This window comes from Crocodylus siamensis, chromosome 2 (genome assembly GCF_052110815.1).
Source record: "Crocodylus siamensis isolate JL-2025a chromosome 2, ASM5211081v1, whole genome shotgun sequence".
Taxonomy (NCBI): domain Eukaryota; kingdom Metazoa; phylum Chordata; order Crocodylia; family Crocodylidae; genus Crocodylus; species Crocodylus siamensis.
Window position 1 is genome coordinate 94,914,758 of NC_143396.1, and position 16,542 is coordinate 94,931,299.

Below are 16,542 nucleotides of genomic sequence, written 5' to 3' on the forward strand. Positions count from 1 at the left end.
GTCAGACTTCTTCTTTTATCACCTGTGGGGGGGAAAAAAACATAAAGCATAAAGAAGTAAAACATGTTACTTCTGTCTTTAATCCTCTGTACACTCAGATGATAGATGTTTATTTGGGTTCTGTTTAGGTTGTGAAAATCTTAGAGAAGCATGACCCTTTGAAAAACACTCAGGCAAAATATGGGGCGATCCCACCTGATGAGGCCAGCACTGTGCAAAATTATGTGGAGCATATGCTCTTCCTATTAATTGAGGAGCAAGGAAAGGATGCCTCAATGGGGCCCATCCTGGAGTTTGTGGTCACGGAGAACATCATGGAGAAGCTCTTCCTTTGGAGCCTGAGGCGGGAGTTCACTGATGAGACAAAAATTGAACAGCTAAAGATGTATGAGATGCTAGTCACTCAATCCCATCAGCCTTTGCTGCACCACAAGCCAATTCTGAAGCCTTTGATGATGCTGCTGAGCTCTTGCTCAGGAACAGCCACACCAGATGTGGAGGTGGAGCTGGTTGTCCTGCTGAACCAACTCTGCTCCATCATAGCCAAAGATCCTTCCATTTTGGAACTGTTTTTCCACACCAGTGAAGACCAAGGAGCTGCCAATTTCCTCATTTTTTCCCTTTTGATTCCTTTCATTCATCGAGAAGGAACAGTAGGCCAGCAGGCTCGTGATGCTTTGCTCTTCATAATGGCCCTGTCTGCAGAGAACAATGTTGTTGCAAATCACATAGTAGAAAACACATATTTTTGTCCGGTAAGTTTTTTCCACGAACTTCCTATCTTTCTGCAACTTTTAATTTTGTCACTTTTTTTCCTACCCCTCTCCTTTTTCATAAAATAGCTTTTGCTTAAGTCAGGGATTCTAAAAATTAATGCAGGAAACCACATCAGTCCTTCAGATTCTGTCCTTGTGGATGTTGGAGTAAGGAGATGCAAGGAAGCATCTATGTTTGTGTGCAGCAGCACTGCGTCCTAGCCAGGATGGTCTAAAACACACCCCACCATAGGCAGAAGAAGGAAAATCAAATTGGGGGGGGAGGGGGGAGTGCTGAGCATGTGCGTGCACACACCTCCCCCATGGGAAAGTCTGAGGGAGGAGGGAAAAGGGCCAAGGTGGGGGAGTGGCATTGCCCAGCATTTGCCGCCCTGGCCACCTCCTGGCCCTGACCATGTCAGCCCTGGATGCCGCACCAGCCACGAGTGGGCACTGCCCTGTGCATCCCACTGCTGGGCGGGGTGGGCAGTGAGGTACATGGCGGTGCCTGCTGCTTTCAAAGTGGCAGTGGCGAGGCATGGAGACATGGAGCAGAGGCTGAGTCCAGGTCACAGCTATAGCCTGCCCTTGCCTGTGCAAAGACTGGGGAGCCACATGCCCTCCCCGCCTTGGCTGCCTGGTGCTGTGCCTCTGGAGGAGGTGCTGGGCTCTGATTTGTCCCATGACCTGGGCGGGCTGGGGCCCCATTCATGGTGAGTGGGCCCCGGCCAGGCCAGGTCATGGGACAGTCCGCACAGTGTAGGAGGGAGCGGGCCAGGGGCAGGGGTGAATGATTTGACCTTCCCGTACCCAGTCTCTCCTGCACTGTGGGGGTGTTAATCTGCCCTCCTCCAAGCCCATGGAAATAAAAACATTAAAACAAACTTACTTGCCTGCTGCTGGGATGGCTGTGATTCTGGCTGTGAGTGCACAGGATAGCTCAGCATGCCTGCCTCCCCCTCTGCTGCAGAACCCTGCAGCCGAGTTGCCTTAAGGCAATGCCGGCTGCTGCTCTGTGTTTGGAGGGGGATGAGCCCCATTAGCACCCCCCTTCTGCAGCCTATGGACCCCACCAATGTGGTCCAATATCCTTCTGTTGCCATTGGTGGAACTCTGTTTCTGGCATTAGCTGGGGATGACCCTAGAGCAGTGGGGGCCAACCCTTTTGGCAGGTGTGCTGCAAATGGAATTCCACATCTTCCCTGACTGCCAATCCAATCCCTTTCTCCTATCTGATCTGCTGCTGTGGTGCCTGTCCTCTCCCCAATCTTCTTCATGCCACATACGGAGGCTGCTTATGCCACTTGTGGCATGCATACTGTGCGAGCCAGTAGGGAGCACTCCTGTGCTGAGACTCTCATCTCACTGCACCTGACCACTACCAGGCTCCGAGTCCTTCCTGGGGCACCTCACATCCAGCCAACCCCCTTCCTGGAGCACCCCTGCAAGCCCGGGGGTACTGCTGCCAGCACCCAGGGGATCTGGTCTGTTTTCAGCCCTGTGCCCCCTGGGGTACACTGGCATTGTAGACTTAGAGAGTGCTTAACCCTCTGAAAAAATTTGGAGTGTTCCTTTAGCCTGAAGCACCATAAAGAAGCCTCCCTTAGTCAGCCAGACCAAGGGTGCATGAAGCCATAATCCAGGCCCTCTTCCAGCCAGTCTACCATGCTATGAACAGTGGAACTTTTATTGGTTAAAGAGGGAAGACTTGGGGAAGGGTACAGGTTAGAGAAAAATCAAAGAACAATTATAGAGCAACCAGTGTGTCTAAGTAGCTGTTGAGCATGCATCTATATCACAGTAAACTATATATTTAGGTAGGTTTCAGTTAAGTTACCCACAAGTACCATCCAAAGGCCGATTACACTTTCCTCTGGAAGCAAGCAGTTCATGGAGTCAGTGAGTTTCCAGAGAGATCCCCATCTCTCGGCCTGGTTAATTACTCGCATGTTCCAGACCAATGGCTCCTTCCTTTTCCTCCAGGGAGAAGGGGCTCTTAAATAAACTTTCCTGACCACACCTTCCAGATCCAATCAGGGCCAGTGTTGTTTAAGGCTAACCAACTGATTTTTAAAAAGCATTACTGGTCTACTCAGATTGACATCTCTGGGACCATTACCTGTGTGCCACAAGGTCAGGTCACTAGGCAGAGCTGATTGCTTAGCAACCAGAGTGATAGACAAGTAATAAGCCTTATAGTAGAGTTTGGGGAGATACTGTAGTGGCATTCTGTCACACATACCATCAGTTGGCCACCCTTGTTCTAGAGTTTCTTTACAGCCATATTTCTGGGTTGGGAGTTTGCAAGTGAGAATGGTGGGGTCATGTTCACAACAATCCTGGCCAAGCTATGTTGCTTCCATGGTGTATGAATTCCCACAAAGCCTTCACAATTAAATTGTGTATATCTGTGTCCATCTCAGAGGCCTGCCCTGTGATCTTTATTCTGCTGTCTGTGCAATGTGGATATTATAATAATGTGGGATACTGAGATTTCAAAGAATTTCAAAATGAATGAATGGGTGGTGCATAGAAATGGTTGTTGTTCCTGTATTATGTGTAACAATAAGATATGACATTTTTCATTGTTTCTTAGGCCAGAACCAAATAAGAACAGAGCAGTCTCACTCTAGGGTCAGCAATCTTTTGCCAAAATCACCCCAGCCTCCACCCGTTCCTCAACTGGGTGTTCCAGAGATGGGGGAGCTGCACGGGGTCTGATCCTCATTGCTGGCAGTGGCTGCATGCAAGCCTCTGGATGGATGGCAGGGAGGGGCTGGGGTTGCGCTGCCCCAGTCGCTTCCCCCTCCATGTGCTATGAGCCACGCATGCACCTGCCGCCGCCATGGAGCCAGTGCCAAGGCTCTGGAGCCTAGTGCAACTGTTTGCAGCCTTTTGGTTGCCTTCCACAGCCAGCCCAGGCTCTGGGCAGCTGTAGCAGGTGGCTGGAAGACTGTGAACAGCTGTGCCAGGCTGTGCCCTTCCAGCTCCAGCTCCAGCTCCAGCTCCAGCTCCAGCTCCAGCTCCAGCTCCAGCTCCAGCTCCAGCTCCATGGCCAGGAGCATGGAGCACAGTCACTCCAGCCCCAGCCCATGCCATACTGGCAATGATGGCAAGAGCTACAGGGCTGGGACCAGAGCTAATGCTGCCGCTGCTGCAACTACTGCTGTTTGGGCTGCGTGGGGGCTGGAGTGACCATGTGCTCCATGCCCTGGGTTGGAGTAAGGTTAGAGGCAGAGCCAGAGCTGGAGGGCAGGCGGCAGTGCAGGGAAGTAGATGAGGGGGAAAGGTACAGAGGCAAATGGGGGGCATGTTTTGGAGGGGGCAGGTCCTGGGGAGGCCAGTGGTGGAAGGGGCAGGTGCCAGGGGTGCAGGCAACATGGGATGAGAGGGGGTGACAGGTGCTAGGGGCCGTAGGTGCTGCTGTGGCGGAGAGGCAAGCAGCATTAGATTCCCTCACTGCCTACCCCACTATTGCTGTTTTCCCTGCTGCAACAGTGAGGGGGATGAATGTAAGACAACCTTCCAATAATTAGATTCTATACCTGAAAAATTATAACAAACAAGAAATTTCCATGTATAGAATCTAATTATGGGGGCGGGGAGTCATCTTAAATTCAAAGTCATCTTGGATACAGGTAAATATGGTAAAATACTTCAGTTCAAGAAATCTGGGAATAGTGGTTTACAGGACATTAGTAGTTACTTGATCTGAACAATCCTGAAGTGAAATAAGATCTCATGTGCCAGACATTTAGAGGGCAGTATACTGTTATTGGCTTCCCACTAGCCACATGGACCAGCTGCCTTGGATGAGGACAGGAGTTTGCTGTCCTTTTGGGTTTGCTGAAATGTGATTGAGGCCAATAGGTGCATCTCATACCCTTCACTTAAGATTGAGGAAGAGGCCTCTGTTGTAAAATGTAACATGGACATGTCACAACTCTGAACAAAGTCACATTTAGGCCTGCCCAGAAATTTAATTGTATGGGAGAAGCAGCTACCTGGGAATTGTTGTGTTCAGCAGTGGGGATTGTTGGGTTTGACTGGAAGAGCAACTGTCGGGTGAAGCACTATAAAAACAGACACAGAAGGAGAAATAACACTGGGTACAGCCTGCAAAAGCACTATATTTCTGAAAAAACCTTGTCGGAGAGAGTGTTGCAAGCCTTCTTTTATTGTTTGAGTCCTCCTGTAGCTAGGGAAACAAGGTATGTACATTAGTTCTAAGTAAATAGGATTACTTCAAAGATACTCAACTTAGTCATCCATTTTTGCTTCTGCTAGAGACCCAAGCCAACCACTAAGATCATAAAAGGTAAATACATGGTTTTAAGAAACAAAACAGAATGCCTCTTTTCACTTCAGTTTTTCCACATTTGCTTTGAAATCCTGAATTCAGTATTTGGTTGGAGGAGCCAGGTTTGCACAAGGATCTTCCTCTTCATCTTCTCCTCAGCTGTATGCTATATATTGAACTAACTTCCGTAGACCCTTTGGTATCATCCTCGACTCCAAACTTACACATTCCTTAGGGAGCAGGGCCCACACCATCCAAGTGGGTTGCAGCAGGCTCCAAGATCAACTTTTTAACTTACGAGGATTCGTTTTTACAATTCCAAATGCTGTGCCATACCTGGCAGATAATGAAACAGTCTTGTACTGAGAAGCTCTGGTTGACCTCATTTAAATAGATACTGCTAAAGAATACTGAGCTTTATTTTAAATTGTCCCCTAGATAGATACCATTATTGGATCCATGCTATAACTTCCAGAATTACATCTGTCAATTAATTGAAAGAAAACAGGCTTTTTACTCTGAAGATAAAAGCCAACTATATTAACCTTCAAACAGCAGGGAACTGCGATTGACAAAAAGCCTTCCTAATTAGAATGATCATCAAAGTGTGTTAAAATCAGATTTTTTGAACAGTAATGAGACTAGCCCACGTCTATAATAAAATATAATGCAAACCTATGGAATTTGTCTATGAGCACTAAATCTACTTTGAATTCACATGTGACTGACTCTGAGGGCTAGATTTTGCTCTGTATGGGCATCATCAGTGTCACAGTAGATCAGTAATGTGAGAACTGAGATCGCAACCTGGCCACAGATCTCTTTTGCCTAGGATCCAGCATTTTATTTGGACACATAGGCAAGGAATGATTCAAAGGCTTCCTTACTTCTCTTTTCTAAGGGAAGTGGTGGAATCTACTTTGCTTTGAATTAACTGGTGCCAAGCATGTACATTTAAATATTAATTCCTAGCTGAAGTCATGTTTAAACTATAGCCATGAAGTAAAAATCCTCAATCTATTTTGGTTAAATAAACAAGGGAAAACATCTCCAACAAAGTTTCTACTTTTAAAAGCTTATTAAAGAAATTTCATGTTGAATTGTCTGTGAACCAAATAAAAATCCAACATTGCATAACAAAAATAAATGTTTTTAAGTCTCTGCTTTTTTCAGAGCTCTTCAAGTAACTCCAGCTAACCAGATTCATGTAAGAAATAACCCACTCCAATGGAGTTCACTATTCTGTTCTAGTGCCATAGTGCAGCATGAGGTTGAAGTTCATTGTCAATTTAGCATTCAACTGGTAGGCTTTTATTCAGTGAAAGCCATAGTTAGTATTCTGAAAATTGGCTAGTTTATAATTTAGGGTCTTAAGTATAGTTTTATAAATGAGCAGGTGGATCCCAGATGGCCAGTCTAGAACAAAATCTGTTATCTAATAATGTTCAATACAATAGAAACTTCCCAGTGTTGGCCAAGTCTGGTTTGTGCATTTAAGGCAAATATCCTATAGACAATCCATTTCATATGCAAATTAAATTCTAGCTAACATAGCTCCTGTGCACAGAAATAAAAATGTTCTTGCATTTCTCCTAGGAAATAGCAATGTTCTTTTTCCCAAAATGCATTATGATATGAAGAAATGCAAAGTCACACTTAGGATCTGAACCTGAGACTTCTTAGTGTCAAACAAACGCTTAAACTTGTTTTTTTTCTGAAAGACCTTCTGTACCAACACCTTCATTGAGAATAGTGCTGAACTATGCTGACTGTAGCCACTGAAAAAGTCAAACATTTGTATAAGCTCTGTTTTTGTTTTACTTAATATTTTGTGTTAAATCATCGTGGCGTAGAAATACATGATTATAAAAATAGTAACTTGAGCAGCTGCTGTAACTACTCTTACTCTAGCTTTTAGTTCTTTAGTGTCCACCCTGAATTTGTTTATTCCTGTAAAAAGTGGCTTACCATATAAAGTCCATATTATATCCATTAAGTCCTTTTATATCTTGCTTAATTATGCCTGTCAACAGAAATCTATCTTTTAAAGCTATGGTGGTTTTAGGAACAGAGGGCATTCAGGGATAAAGCTTTTGTTCTCTAGGGTAAGTTAGCAATTGTAGTTGGTTATAATAGCGCACCATCAGAACTTAAAATGAACTTTTGGTCTCTGTCCTTGACTGTGACAACCATTCATTTTGTAATAGATAAAGCCACTTGCTTTTCAGCTGGGCTCTAACCCTCTCACATTATAAGGGTCAAGTGGCTGTTTGTGGAGAGCAGGGAAATTCCTTGAAAGAATCTGTTGTATGAAGGTTTCCTTATGTTTCAGTCCTAAGGACCACATTAAAGGGACTCTGATTTTAAAAAGGATCACAGAATTTGTACAAAATCATGAAAAAGTAGAAAAATTGGAGATAACATCTGAAAAAACTCCATCTGCTTTGGTAGCTTTGAAAAAAGCCCTCCGGAAACTGCTAATTGCTTTAAAAATGCAATAACATTTAAAAACCTTATAAGAATATTTTTTTCCCTTAAGTTTGCAATTATAAAAGCTACAGTGTTATACCTATGTAGCATGTTCTAAATCAAAATGCTTCAGTATCCTTGGAAACAATGACTATAAATTTTCTAAAACTCCCTCTTCTTCACACACTGATAAATAAAATATTTAGCTGTTAAGGATAAGCATTTTTCTTATTACATTTCGCACCAGTGGGTCCCAAAGCATAGGGATGAAAAGCACCATGTCTAATGCCTAAGGCTAGATACAGACATTTGAAAAGCCCAAGGCAGAACTGATCTAAGTTGCACAGTTTTCTATAAGCAGCGTAGCTTAGATCTGTAGTGAACAGAATGCACTTTTGCCCTTTTTGGGAGGTGTGGGTGCAAATCTTAGACTGGGTTCTGCCATTTTTAAATTAGTCCAGGTGCACCTTAACTTCTGCTCTGTTAAGGGTATAGACTGGATTCCAATCACTTATACCGGTAAGAGTGTAATGTCTGTACCTGGCCTAAATGAAGTTGTGTAGTGGTATTGATGTAATGGTTTTCCTTACACCTCCCAATTTGATAATGGCCCTGTTTTTATAAAGGCATCTATAACAGCAAAGTAGAAACCCTAAATAAGACACAAACTAATCACAGTTATGAAGCTCTGAAAGCAGTGTCTGATGCTTCTGTGTTGCACCAGATGTTGGAGCACATGCAGAGACTAATGCTAGAATGGAGAAGCAGGAAGGAATTGAGCAGGTGTAAAACTATTTTACAAGCATAAAAAAGTGATTTGCCAATTAAGGCTGTAAGGTCACCTTTTTCTCAAGCAGTTTCCCTGAAGTAGCAGCTTTTAAAAATAGAGGAGCTTTAAAATTGTTTTCTGCTGTCACTTTAACACTCATCTCTTCCTTTTTTTGTAATATTTTAGTAAGTGTTACTGAAACTCCATAGAAAAAATGTTTTGTTTGCACACGAATATTATTTTAAGCAGATGGATTAAACAGCTGGAGGAAAACATTGTTCATTCTTCTTTGTTTCTAAATGCAGGTGCTCGCAACAGGACTGAGTGGCCTCTATTCGTCTTTGCCTACAAAGCTGGAAGAAAAAGGAGAAGAATGGCACTGTCTGCTGGAAGATGACTGGCTTTTATCCCCAGCTCTTGTCCAGTTCATGAATTCCCTAGAATTTTGCAATGCAGTAATACAGGTAGGGCACAGTGTCAGATTGTCTTTTTGAAGTATTAGTTAAACTGTATATTCAAAGCCTTTTTAAAGGATATGCCTATTTTTTTCAACAGGACAAAACTCCCCTTGATTTAGCTTGGTTTTAAGAGCCTTTTATAAAAGAATGTTTTGAGTAGTTGATTCATCTTTACAGCCAGAATAAGTAATGTGTTTGGTTTTCAAGTGGCAAATATTTTTAATTAATAAAATGTGAGTACATAGTTTTTGTATCATTATCTCAAGTAATTGGGAGACTTTTCTCCTTTTAAAATAGTTGATTGCATTTTAAATACCCACATATTAAAAGGAAATGTGTATTTGATGAAAAGGTAGTTCTGTCTACTTGAGCAGTGAAGAATTATCTCATCTTTACATCAAGATTCTTAGACTACAAAGAAAAAATACTTTATTTTGGCTAATGATGTGTCTTATGTAAAGAATGCTGTCATCCTTGCTGAATTTAGAGGGAGTAATTGTCGTCTTAACACAAATTTAATTCACTTCAAAACTGGCCTGCTTAGAATAATTCTCTGTTCTTGACTACTTCCTTGATTAGATTCTTTTTCTCCTTTTGATTTCTTGTTACTTTTTGTCTCCAGTCTAAAGATAATCAGATTTTTATATCCTTTTGAGGCTATCGAACGCTTCTACAGCAAGTAATTTGAGTAAAATATAAATTCTGCTACGTCTGTAGGTTTATTTGGATAAGAAAGTGGGCTTAATAACAGTGATGAAGTTGGCCATATTTTACTTTATATAATATTTTTATTTAAGAGGGTGTGTATGCAAAGTACACTAAAGTAGCCAATTATTTTTTGTAACACATGAAGCTATATTTATCATTTTTAAAACCAACATAAGTAGAATTAATAGTAGTTTTTATGTTCAAAGCTGCAAAATATAGGCTTTCTAATGCATGTATATCAAAATCAATTTTACATCTATACAGAACACTTCTACAAGAGAGTTTATAGTCTCTGATACTGATATTTGATACTTCTCTTTCATTAAGTTGAAGGCTGTGACTGATAGGAAAGGAGAGTACATAATTTTAAATTTATTTTAAATTAAATTCAGTCATTTTAAGGGATGCATAGGTGTATGTAAAGTCAGTACGCTATATATTTTTTTATCCTATCAATTTACCTTCAATAAGAGAGAGAGAGAGAGAGAGAGGAACCATCATTTAACCATCCTACAAGCAGATCAGAGAGTGTATTGTGATTTAGTCACTAATCCCTCCTTGTTCTGGGGCAGGGAATAAATTGTTTCTGCTCTTGATTTATTCTGTGTTAGGCTAGCTAGTCTGGCTGGTGAGTAAAGGATACTAGTGTCAGGACCCTTCCTCTCTATGACACCTCCCTATGCTGTGAATTACTGGAAGGAAGGGTAGGCAACACTGCTGCTGTCTTCTGTAGCAATGTCTGGTTTGAGAAGGGTTGAGCACATGCATAAGAAAGGGATCTTATTTGTGGCTAGAAAGTATCTCTGTCTTTATAGATGTAAAATTGTGTGTGTGTGTGTGTTTGTGTGTGTGTGTGTACACACATACATACTGCTGTAAACTCTTTCTCCAGTTCCTTTATATATGTATATAAAGAACTGTAAAATTGTATAGCAGTGAAGAATGCATCAGAAGTCAGGCTTAACTTTTAAAATGCAGGATCATAATAGGTGGTTTTACTGTCCTTAAAAACAAAATGCTATGTTCTAAAAAGTAGGCAGTATCTTTCTGGATTTTAGTTTGTGATGCTTTTCCGTCTAGTTAATGTGTATTTCAAAGTATTTAACTGGCCTGGTGAGCAGTGCTTATGTGAAAGCTTATGGGGGAGGCAGGTAGAGGGACTGTATGACCAGCAGAGTGAGAATGCTCCCAGTTAAGTGTAGTCCTTAAAAATATACAAATTTCCATTTTGCATTTGTTTGTTTCTTGTTCTAACACCACAAGTTAATTGGCATATTGGCTTTAAAGTGACCCTGCCAAGGCTGATAGAGCTATATTTTAAACTGGCTAGTTCTGTTTAGGTTCATGGGTATGCACAACACATTGTTCATCCATTCATCTTTGTCAGCAGCCAGGAGATTGAAATATATGGGAAGAACTCTGCTCTTGGAATTTGGCTATTGCTTAAATGTACTTTGTGCTCTTAATTGATAAAGGAGAAAATCCGTAAAGTGCTCAAATCAAGCACTAGTGAAAAGAACAAATTCAGTGAATCTTGTTGAACTAGGCATATGGTTTTGATAATGGTTAATGGTATTCTGTTTTAAGAATCTTTCCTGAGAACTGTTCCTTTGAAGACAAGTAGCATGGTTCAAATACAGTGTATCATGACACTAGATTTATTTTTTAGGTGGCACATCCCTTGATTCGTAACCAGCTTGTGAATTACATTTACAATGGGTTCCTGGTGCCAGTAATGGCTCCTGCACTCCATAAGGTTAGTGGTGTATGTGTGTGTGTACATGGATAGCTGAAAAACAACATTAATGATCACTAGACTGTTAATATTAGTCTGTAATTTGGGAAATTTTTCACTGTTCTGTTGCTTGGGTTTCTGGCTGACTTTGACGTCACTTTTCCCACCTTTCCATTCCATGTTGTCCAATTCCCTTTGATAACATCTGATCGTTAAACAGGGTAGTGTCATTTTTTTGGTGGTGGAAGATCATCTTTTGGAAGAGAGGCATATTTTTTTTCTTTTCTCCTTAGACCTAAACGCAACATGTCATTTTGGGGCCCACTGTCCTCTACCTACTCCCAAACTGACTCCCAAGTTGCATCTTCTACACAACTGTGAAGCATGTTGATCTTATGCTGCTGTGTCAGTACAGGAATAAACATGTTTTAAAAGGCAGGAATTAGGACTTGTTTGGGTTGATATAACTCGTTAATATTACATTCGTGTTAGTCCCATGAATACCAGCGGGTTGGAAAGAGTAAAAGAGGAAGTATGTTCCCATTGCTTGAAGACGTCGTAGTGGGAAGCCTAGTGACTTAGCAGCAGTGGAAAAACTCACATACAGAGAGCCATGGCACTTGGCAGCTGTGACTCAGCTTAGTCATGTTCTCCTTCTGGTGCCTAGCTGAGGTGTTACAAACCTTTACTTTCTGTCTGCTTGTTGCCATGACCCCCAGTGCAGGTATTTGTTAGGGAGTTGAACAGAGAGCTTCTAACCTGCCTTCAGTTTTCTAAAGAAACTCAAAAGTTGCTCTGTGGCTTCTGGGTGTAGCAGCCAGGTAGGGAATGGAAACAGTGACTTCCCTGTTATGGGTTACTGCATATGAAATCTGATTTCTTATGTGTACCATCCTGCCTGCACATGTCAGATGCTCTCTTGGTTTTTTAAGATACTTTTTGAATGAATGAGCTACACCAAAATATCAGTAAAGTATTGAGGTGTTGAATTAACAAACTGGGCAGGATCTTGACCTTGTATCTAGCAGTGCTTATACCAGATGTACCAATAGTCCATTCATATGTGCTGTTATGGCTATTGTTCTATTGGCATGCAGAGTGTCTCCAGGCTTGCTTTTTTCTAGTGAAGAAAACAGCTTCCCCATTTAAAACATAGACCTGAATTTTGGAAAGCTGATTGTTTTTGGGGGGAAGTATATGTTGTACACAAGAAAATATGGTATTTCTTCCTTCAAGTTTCTTGGTGTATTCTGTTGTTTGCCTGTCTCTTTAGGGAAGGGGGTTCCCCACATTTCATCCTGAAAGGCCATTTCAGAGGGGCAGTCCTGGATGGCAGACTGCATCAAAGGGACATTTGGCCCTTGCTTTAGGGTATGTCCATCCAGCAAAATGAAATTGTGATTGCAGCATGCTAGTGAACAACATGCTTGCTTGAATCAAGTAGGGTTAGTGACAATAGCAGTGAAGTTACAACAGCAAAATCTTGTGTATGCTGGAAGAATGCATGCTCTCTAGGGCAGGGGCAGGCAATTATTTTGGGTAGAGGGCCGCTTACTGAATTTTGGCAAGCCATCAAGGGCTGCGTGAGAGGCAGCCAGGGCAGATAAATATTATTTGTCTAATTTTTTTAGGGGCCCTGTGGGCCTGTACCACTGTATCTTTACTGCTGCTGTTACCCATGCTAGATGAAGCTGGCATGGGTCTACTGGCATGTGCTACAATCAAGCTTTTACTTTCTTGTGTAACCAAATTTGAGACTAAGCTAATTAACTCTGGTGTCTGTGTTTTGTCCAACATTAAGCAGTTAGTAATAGTACCTCATTTGTCTTTATTTGCATTCTTCGTTTTAAGTGGCTGTAAGTAAATAGCACTAACCATAAGCTCTGGGTCTCTTTGGCTTCAGCTAAAAATGCAGTCTGTAACTTCTAAAAACCACTGAAAATTCCCAAGAAGTTATCTTCTCCAGTACTGCTTCCTTTCCTCATTCGCCCCCCCCACAGCTCTGCATGAACATATTCCAAAGGACAGCTGCCTCAACTTTCATATTCCTGATCAAAACTCTACCAATGCTTTGAACAACAACAAAAAAGATGCATTTTTAAGACACTGTGGCTGACTTAACCTGTTTCAATAGAGGAGTATGTTTCAAAGTCAAGGAACCTTCACTGGGAATGCCTTGCCCAGAGTTCCATTTTCTGTATACCAGGAGATCTCTAACTGATCTCATTAAGCACTGATGATCCCAACTGAGGCTAAATGTTACTTGCAGGTAGAGAGATAGTTTTAGGTGTCATCTGAAGGTCTAAAGGAGTTAATTAAAGGTTGCTGTTTGGGTGGGTAAAGTAGCTAAAAAAAACCCCAAGAAGAGCCTAGTCCAAACATTGGTCAGTTAGTTGAACTTAATCCACACTTCCAAATTTGTCAGAATTTTAGGACATTTCTGTCTCTTTACTTAATTTAGTTCAGCTTTGAGTCTTGTCTACAGGTAACCTGTTAAACCTGTCTTTTTTATGTTCCACTTACATAATATGTATTATGATTATAGTCCTACCTCTTTTGGACTCCACCAGTTGTTTTTTCAGATTATATCAGCAATTCAGAGCATTGCCCAGCTTTGATACCTGCAGTGCAGTGCAAAGAGCTGTGAAACTCGTCTTTTCAGTGTGCATATGGACAATCTTGTGAGGAAGCGGTCAGGAAGGCCAACCTTACCTTGTTGTGCATCCACAGGTGCATCTCAAGCAGGTCCAAGGAGGTGATCCTCCCCCTCTATGCGACACTGGTTAGGCTGCAGTTGGAGTACTGCGTCCAGTTCTGGGCGCTGCACTTCAGGAGGGATGTGGACGACATAGAGAGGGTCCAGAGGAGGGGCAGCAGGGCAGGCCCTACAAAGAGAGGCTAAGTGACCTGAACCTGTTCAGCCTCCACAAGAGAAGGCTGAGGGGAGATCTAGTGGCCATTTACAAACTAGTCAGAGGGGACCAGCAGGCATTTGGGGAGTCCCTGTTCCACTGAGCACTACCAGAAGTGACAAGAAATAATGGTTACAAGCTGGCAGAGGGTAGATTTAGGCTAGATATCAGGAGGCGCTACTTCATGGTCAGGGTGGCTAGGATCTGGAACCAACTTCCAAGCGAAGTGGTGCTGGCTACTCCGACACTGGCGGGTCTTTAAGAAGAGGCTGGATGAACACCTCACCAGGGTTGTTTGACCCCAGTACTCTTTTTCCTGCCATGGCAGGGAGTTGGATTTGATGATCTGCTCAGGTCCCTTCCGACCCTACCAACTATGAAACTATGAATTTCTTGAGGGAGAAAAGAAAATCAGATCAATCAATAATTTCCTAATTATGAAAAGCACTTATTCTTTATGGACAAGTTTATCACCAGAAGCTGTGGAAAAACTTAATCAATGCATGTGTGAAATTCCTGGACCATAAGGATCATGGCTGCCCTGAGTTTTAGGGCTCAGGGGTGTGTGAAACTTCCAGACCCAGGGGATCGCAGCTGTTACGATCCCTAGGACTCAGTGGTTTTTCACTGGGCATGTTGCACTCCTGTGGCAGGGAGCCCTGTTAGGTCTTATTCTTTATGGAGAACTGCTGACGGAGCTCCCAGGCACAGGGGGAGATCCTGCTACACATGCAAATTAGAGCTCAATAGCAACCAGTTCTAAAGTTAGGACACATTTTTGAGGTCTGACTTTGTAGCTGGTTGGAATTTTTACTGTATGATAGCTACTTTGCATGTGTAGCTGGTCTCTAAGTAATTGTGCAATTAACCAGTTAATTGTGCAATACCTGTAATGTATAGAGCAGTGGTTCCCAACCTTTTTTAGACCATGGACCAATACACCACAGACCAGAAGTGACCAGCTTGCTGCAGACGGGCAGCCAACCATTTTTTATACTCAGTATGCTGGTCACTTAGGGACTTCTGGTTCAGCAGCCAACCCTCCTTCAGACCGACAACCAACCCTATGTGGCCTGGTACTGGGCCATGGCCTGGGGGTTGGGAACCTCTGGTATATAGGAGGCCTTAGTGATCTGTGGAAAACAACTCGAACTGACTGACCTGGCAGAATGCACAGGTTTTTCTTGTTCGTTTCATCAGAAATCTTATGTGTCATGGGAACTTCACTGCCTAAAATCTTCAGTATTTTCTGAACTTGAAACCGGCTACCTGTATAGTAGTTCTGTTAAGGTTCATCTGGCAGCACATTGTTCACTAGTTCAGGGATTATCCATATTTTATCATCCAAGTTCAAGCATGTTTTCTCATAAAATTCTTAAAGGACTTGGTTAAGGTGTTTCTGGTTGTTGTGGGGGGAAATCCTTTTGTACAGCTCGTACCCAACAGGCCTTCTGTTTGAGCATGCTGTTCTGTTTTTTAAATAAATGACACCATCCTTTGTGGTTCCTAACTCAGAGGGGCATGAGGGTCCAAGCACTGATGGGCTGACTTTCCTGATGCCTTCTGTCTGCGTAAGATAACTTGAAGAACATATCCCAAGTTCTTATCAAAGGAAGTCAGATACTTCCATTTGAATAAACAAATTTACTTATTTTTCCTCTGTAACTCTTATGCATCCAAGGCAAAAGAGGTAAAACTCAGACAGAAGATGGGCCAAGACACTCTATCTGCAAAGAGCAAAACCATTTATGTTTTCATCCAGCCTCTGTCTCCACATAAGAGAGGTTTTCAGTTCCTAGAAACAGGATTTTGATTGCGTACAAACCTGTAATGAACTGGCTTACAAACATCCCTCACCCACACACACAGGCACAACTATTTTATTTCTCTTGTCTCTAGCTCAGGCAGCTTCAGTAGCACTGTTGAAAAGTATGCCTGTTTCAGGCAGTTACTTGGTGGAATTAAGTGATTATTGAAGTCTCCAGATAAGTGGCTGCATTTGTCAAAGCTTTATATAGTTTTTATTTTCCTAAGACCTAGTGATCCTATCCCCACTTTATTGGTGTACTGCTTGGGATGAGAAGAATGAGAAGTGACTTAGCTGTAACAGGCTATGGAGTTTTTTGAGATGTGGTTGTCCAAATGCATATTCCATTGCCTGCCATTCCTTCTGCCTTGGAGCTTTTATTTTGGGGGCTCTGCTCTTTATGGGAATCTGAGTGATGGTTGGCAGATTCTCCCCTTCTGGCCTTGTTTTAGGGCTTAAAGGGAAGCATGAAGACATTGCTGGTTAAAAAAGGCAGAGCTCAGGTGGAGGGACCATATAAAACCTACTTCAAGAACATGCATATGAACCACATATCTCAAACTGTAACTGTTGTACAGATTTAAAAAACTTCTCTGACTTTTTATGTTTTAAGATCAAGCTTAATTTTA

The 16,542-nt window shown here is 42.3% G+C and overlaps 1 protein-coding gene across 2 annotated transcripts in view; it reads left to right on the forward strand.

Annotated features, from left to right (window-relative positions):
* The window catches only part of FHIP1A (FHF complex subunit HOOK interacting protein 1A), a 162,031-nt gene that overhangs the window by 99,519 nt on the left and 45,970 nt on the right, over positions 1 to 16,542 (forward strand). For both annotated transcript variants that reach the window (XM_090036388.1, XM_090036387.1), the window contains 3 exons: positions 129 to 755; positions 8,599 to 8,757; positions 11,129 to 11,215. In XM_090036388.1, coding sequence (XP_089892514.1) covers positions 129 to 755; positions 8,599 to 8,757; positions 11,129 to 11,215 — 873 coding nt within the window. The remainder of the gene's footprint in view (positions 1 to 128; positions 756 to 8,598; positions 8,758 to 11,128; positions 11,216 to 16,542) is intronic.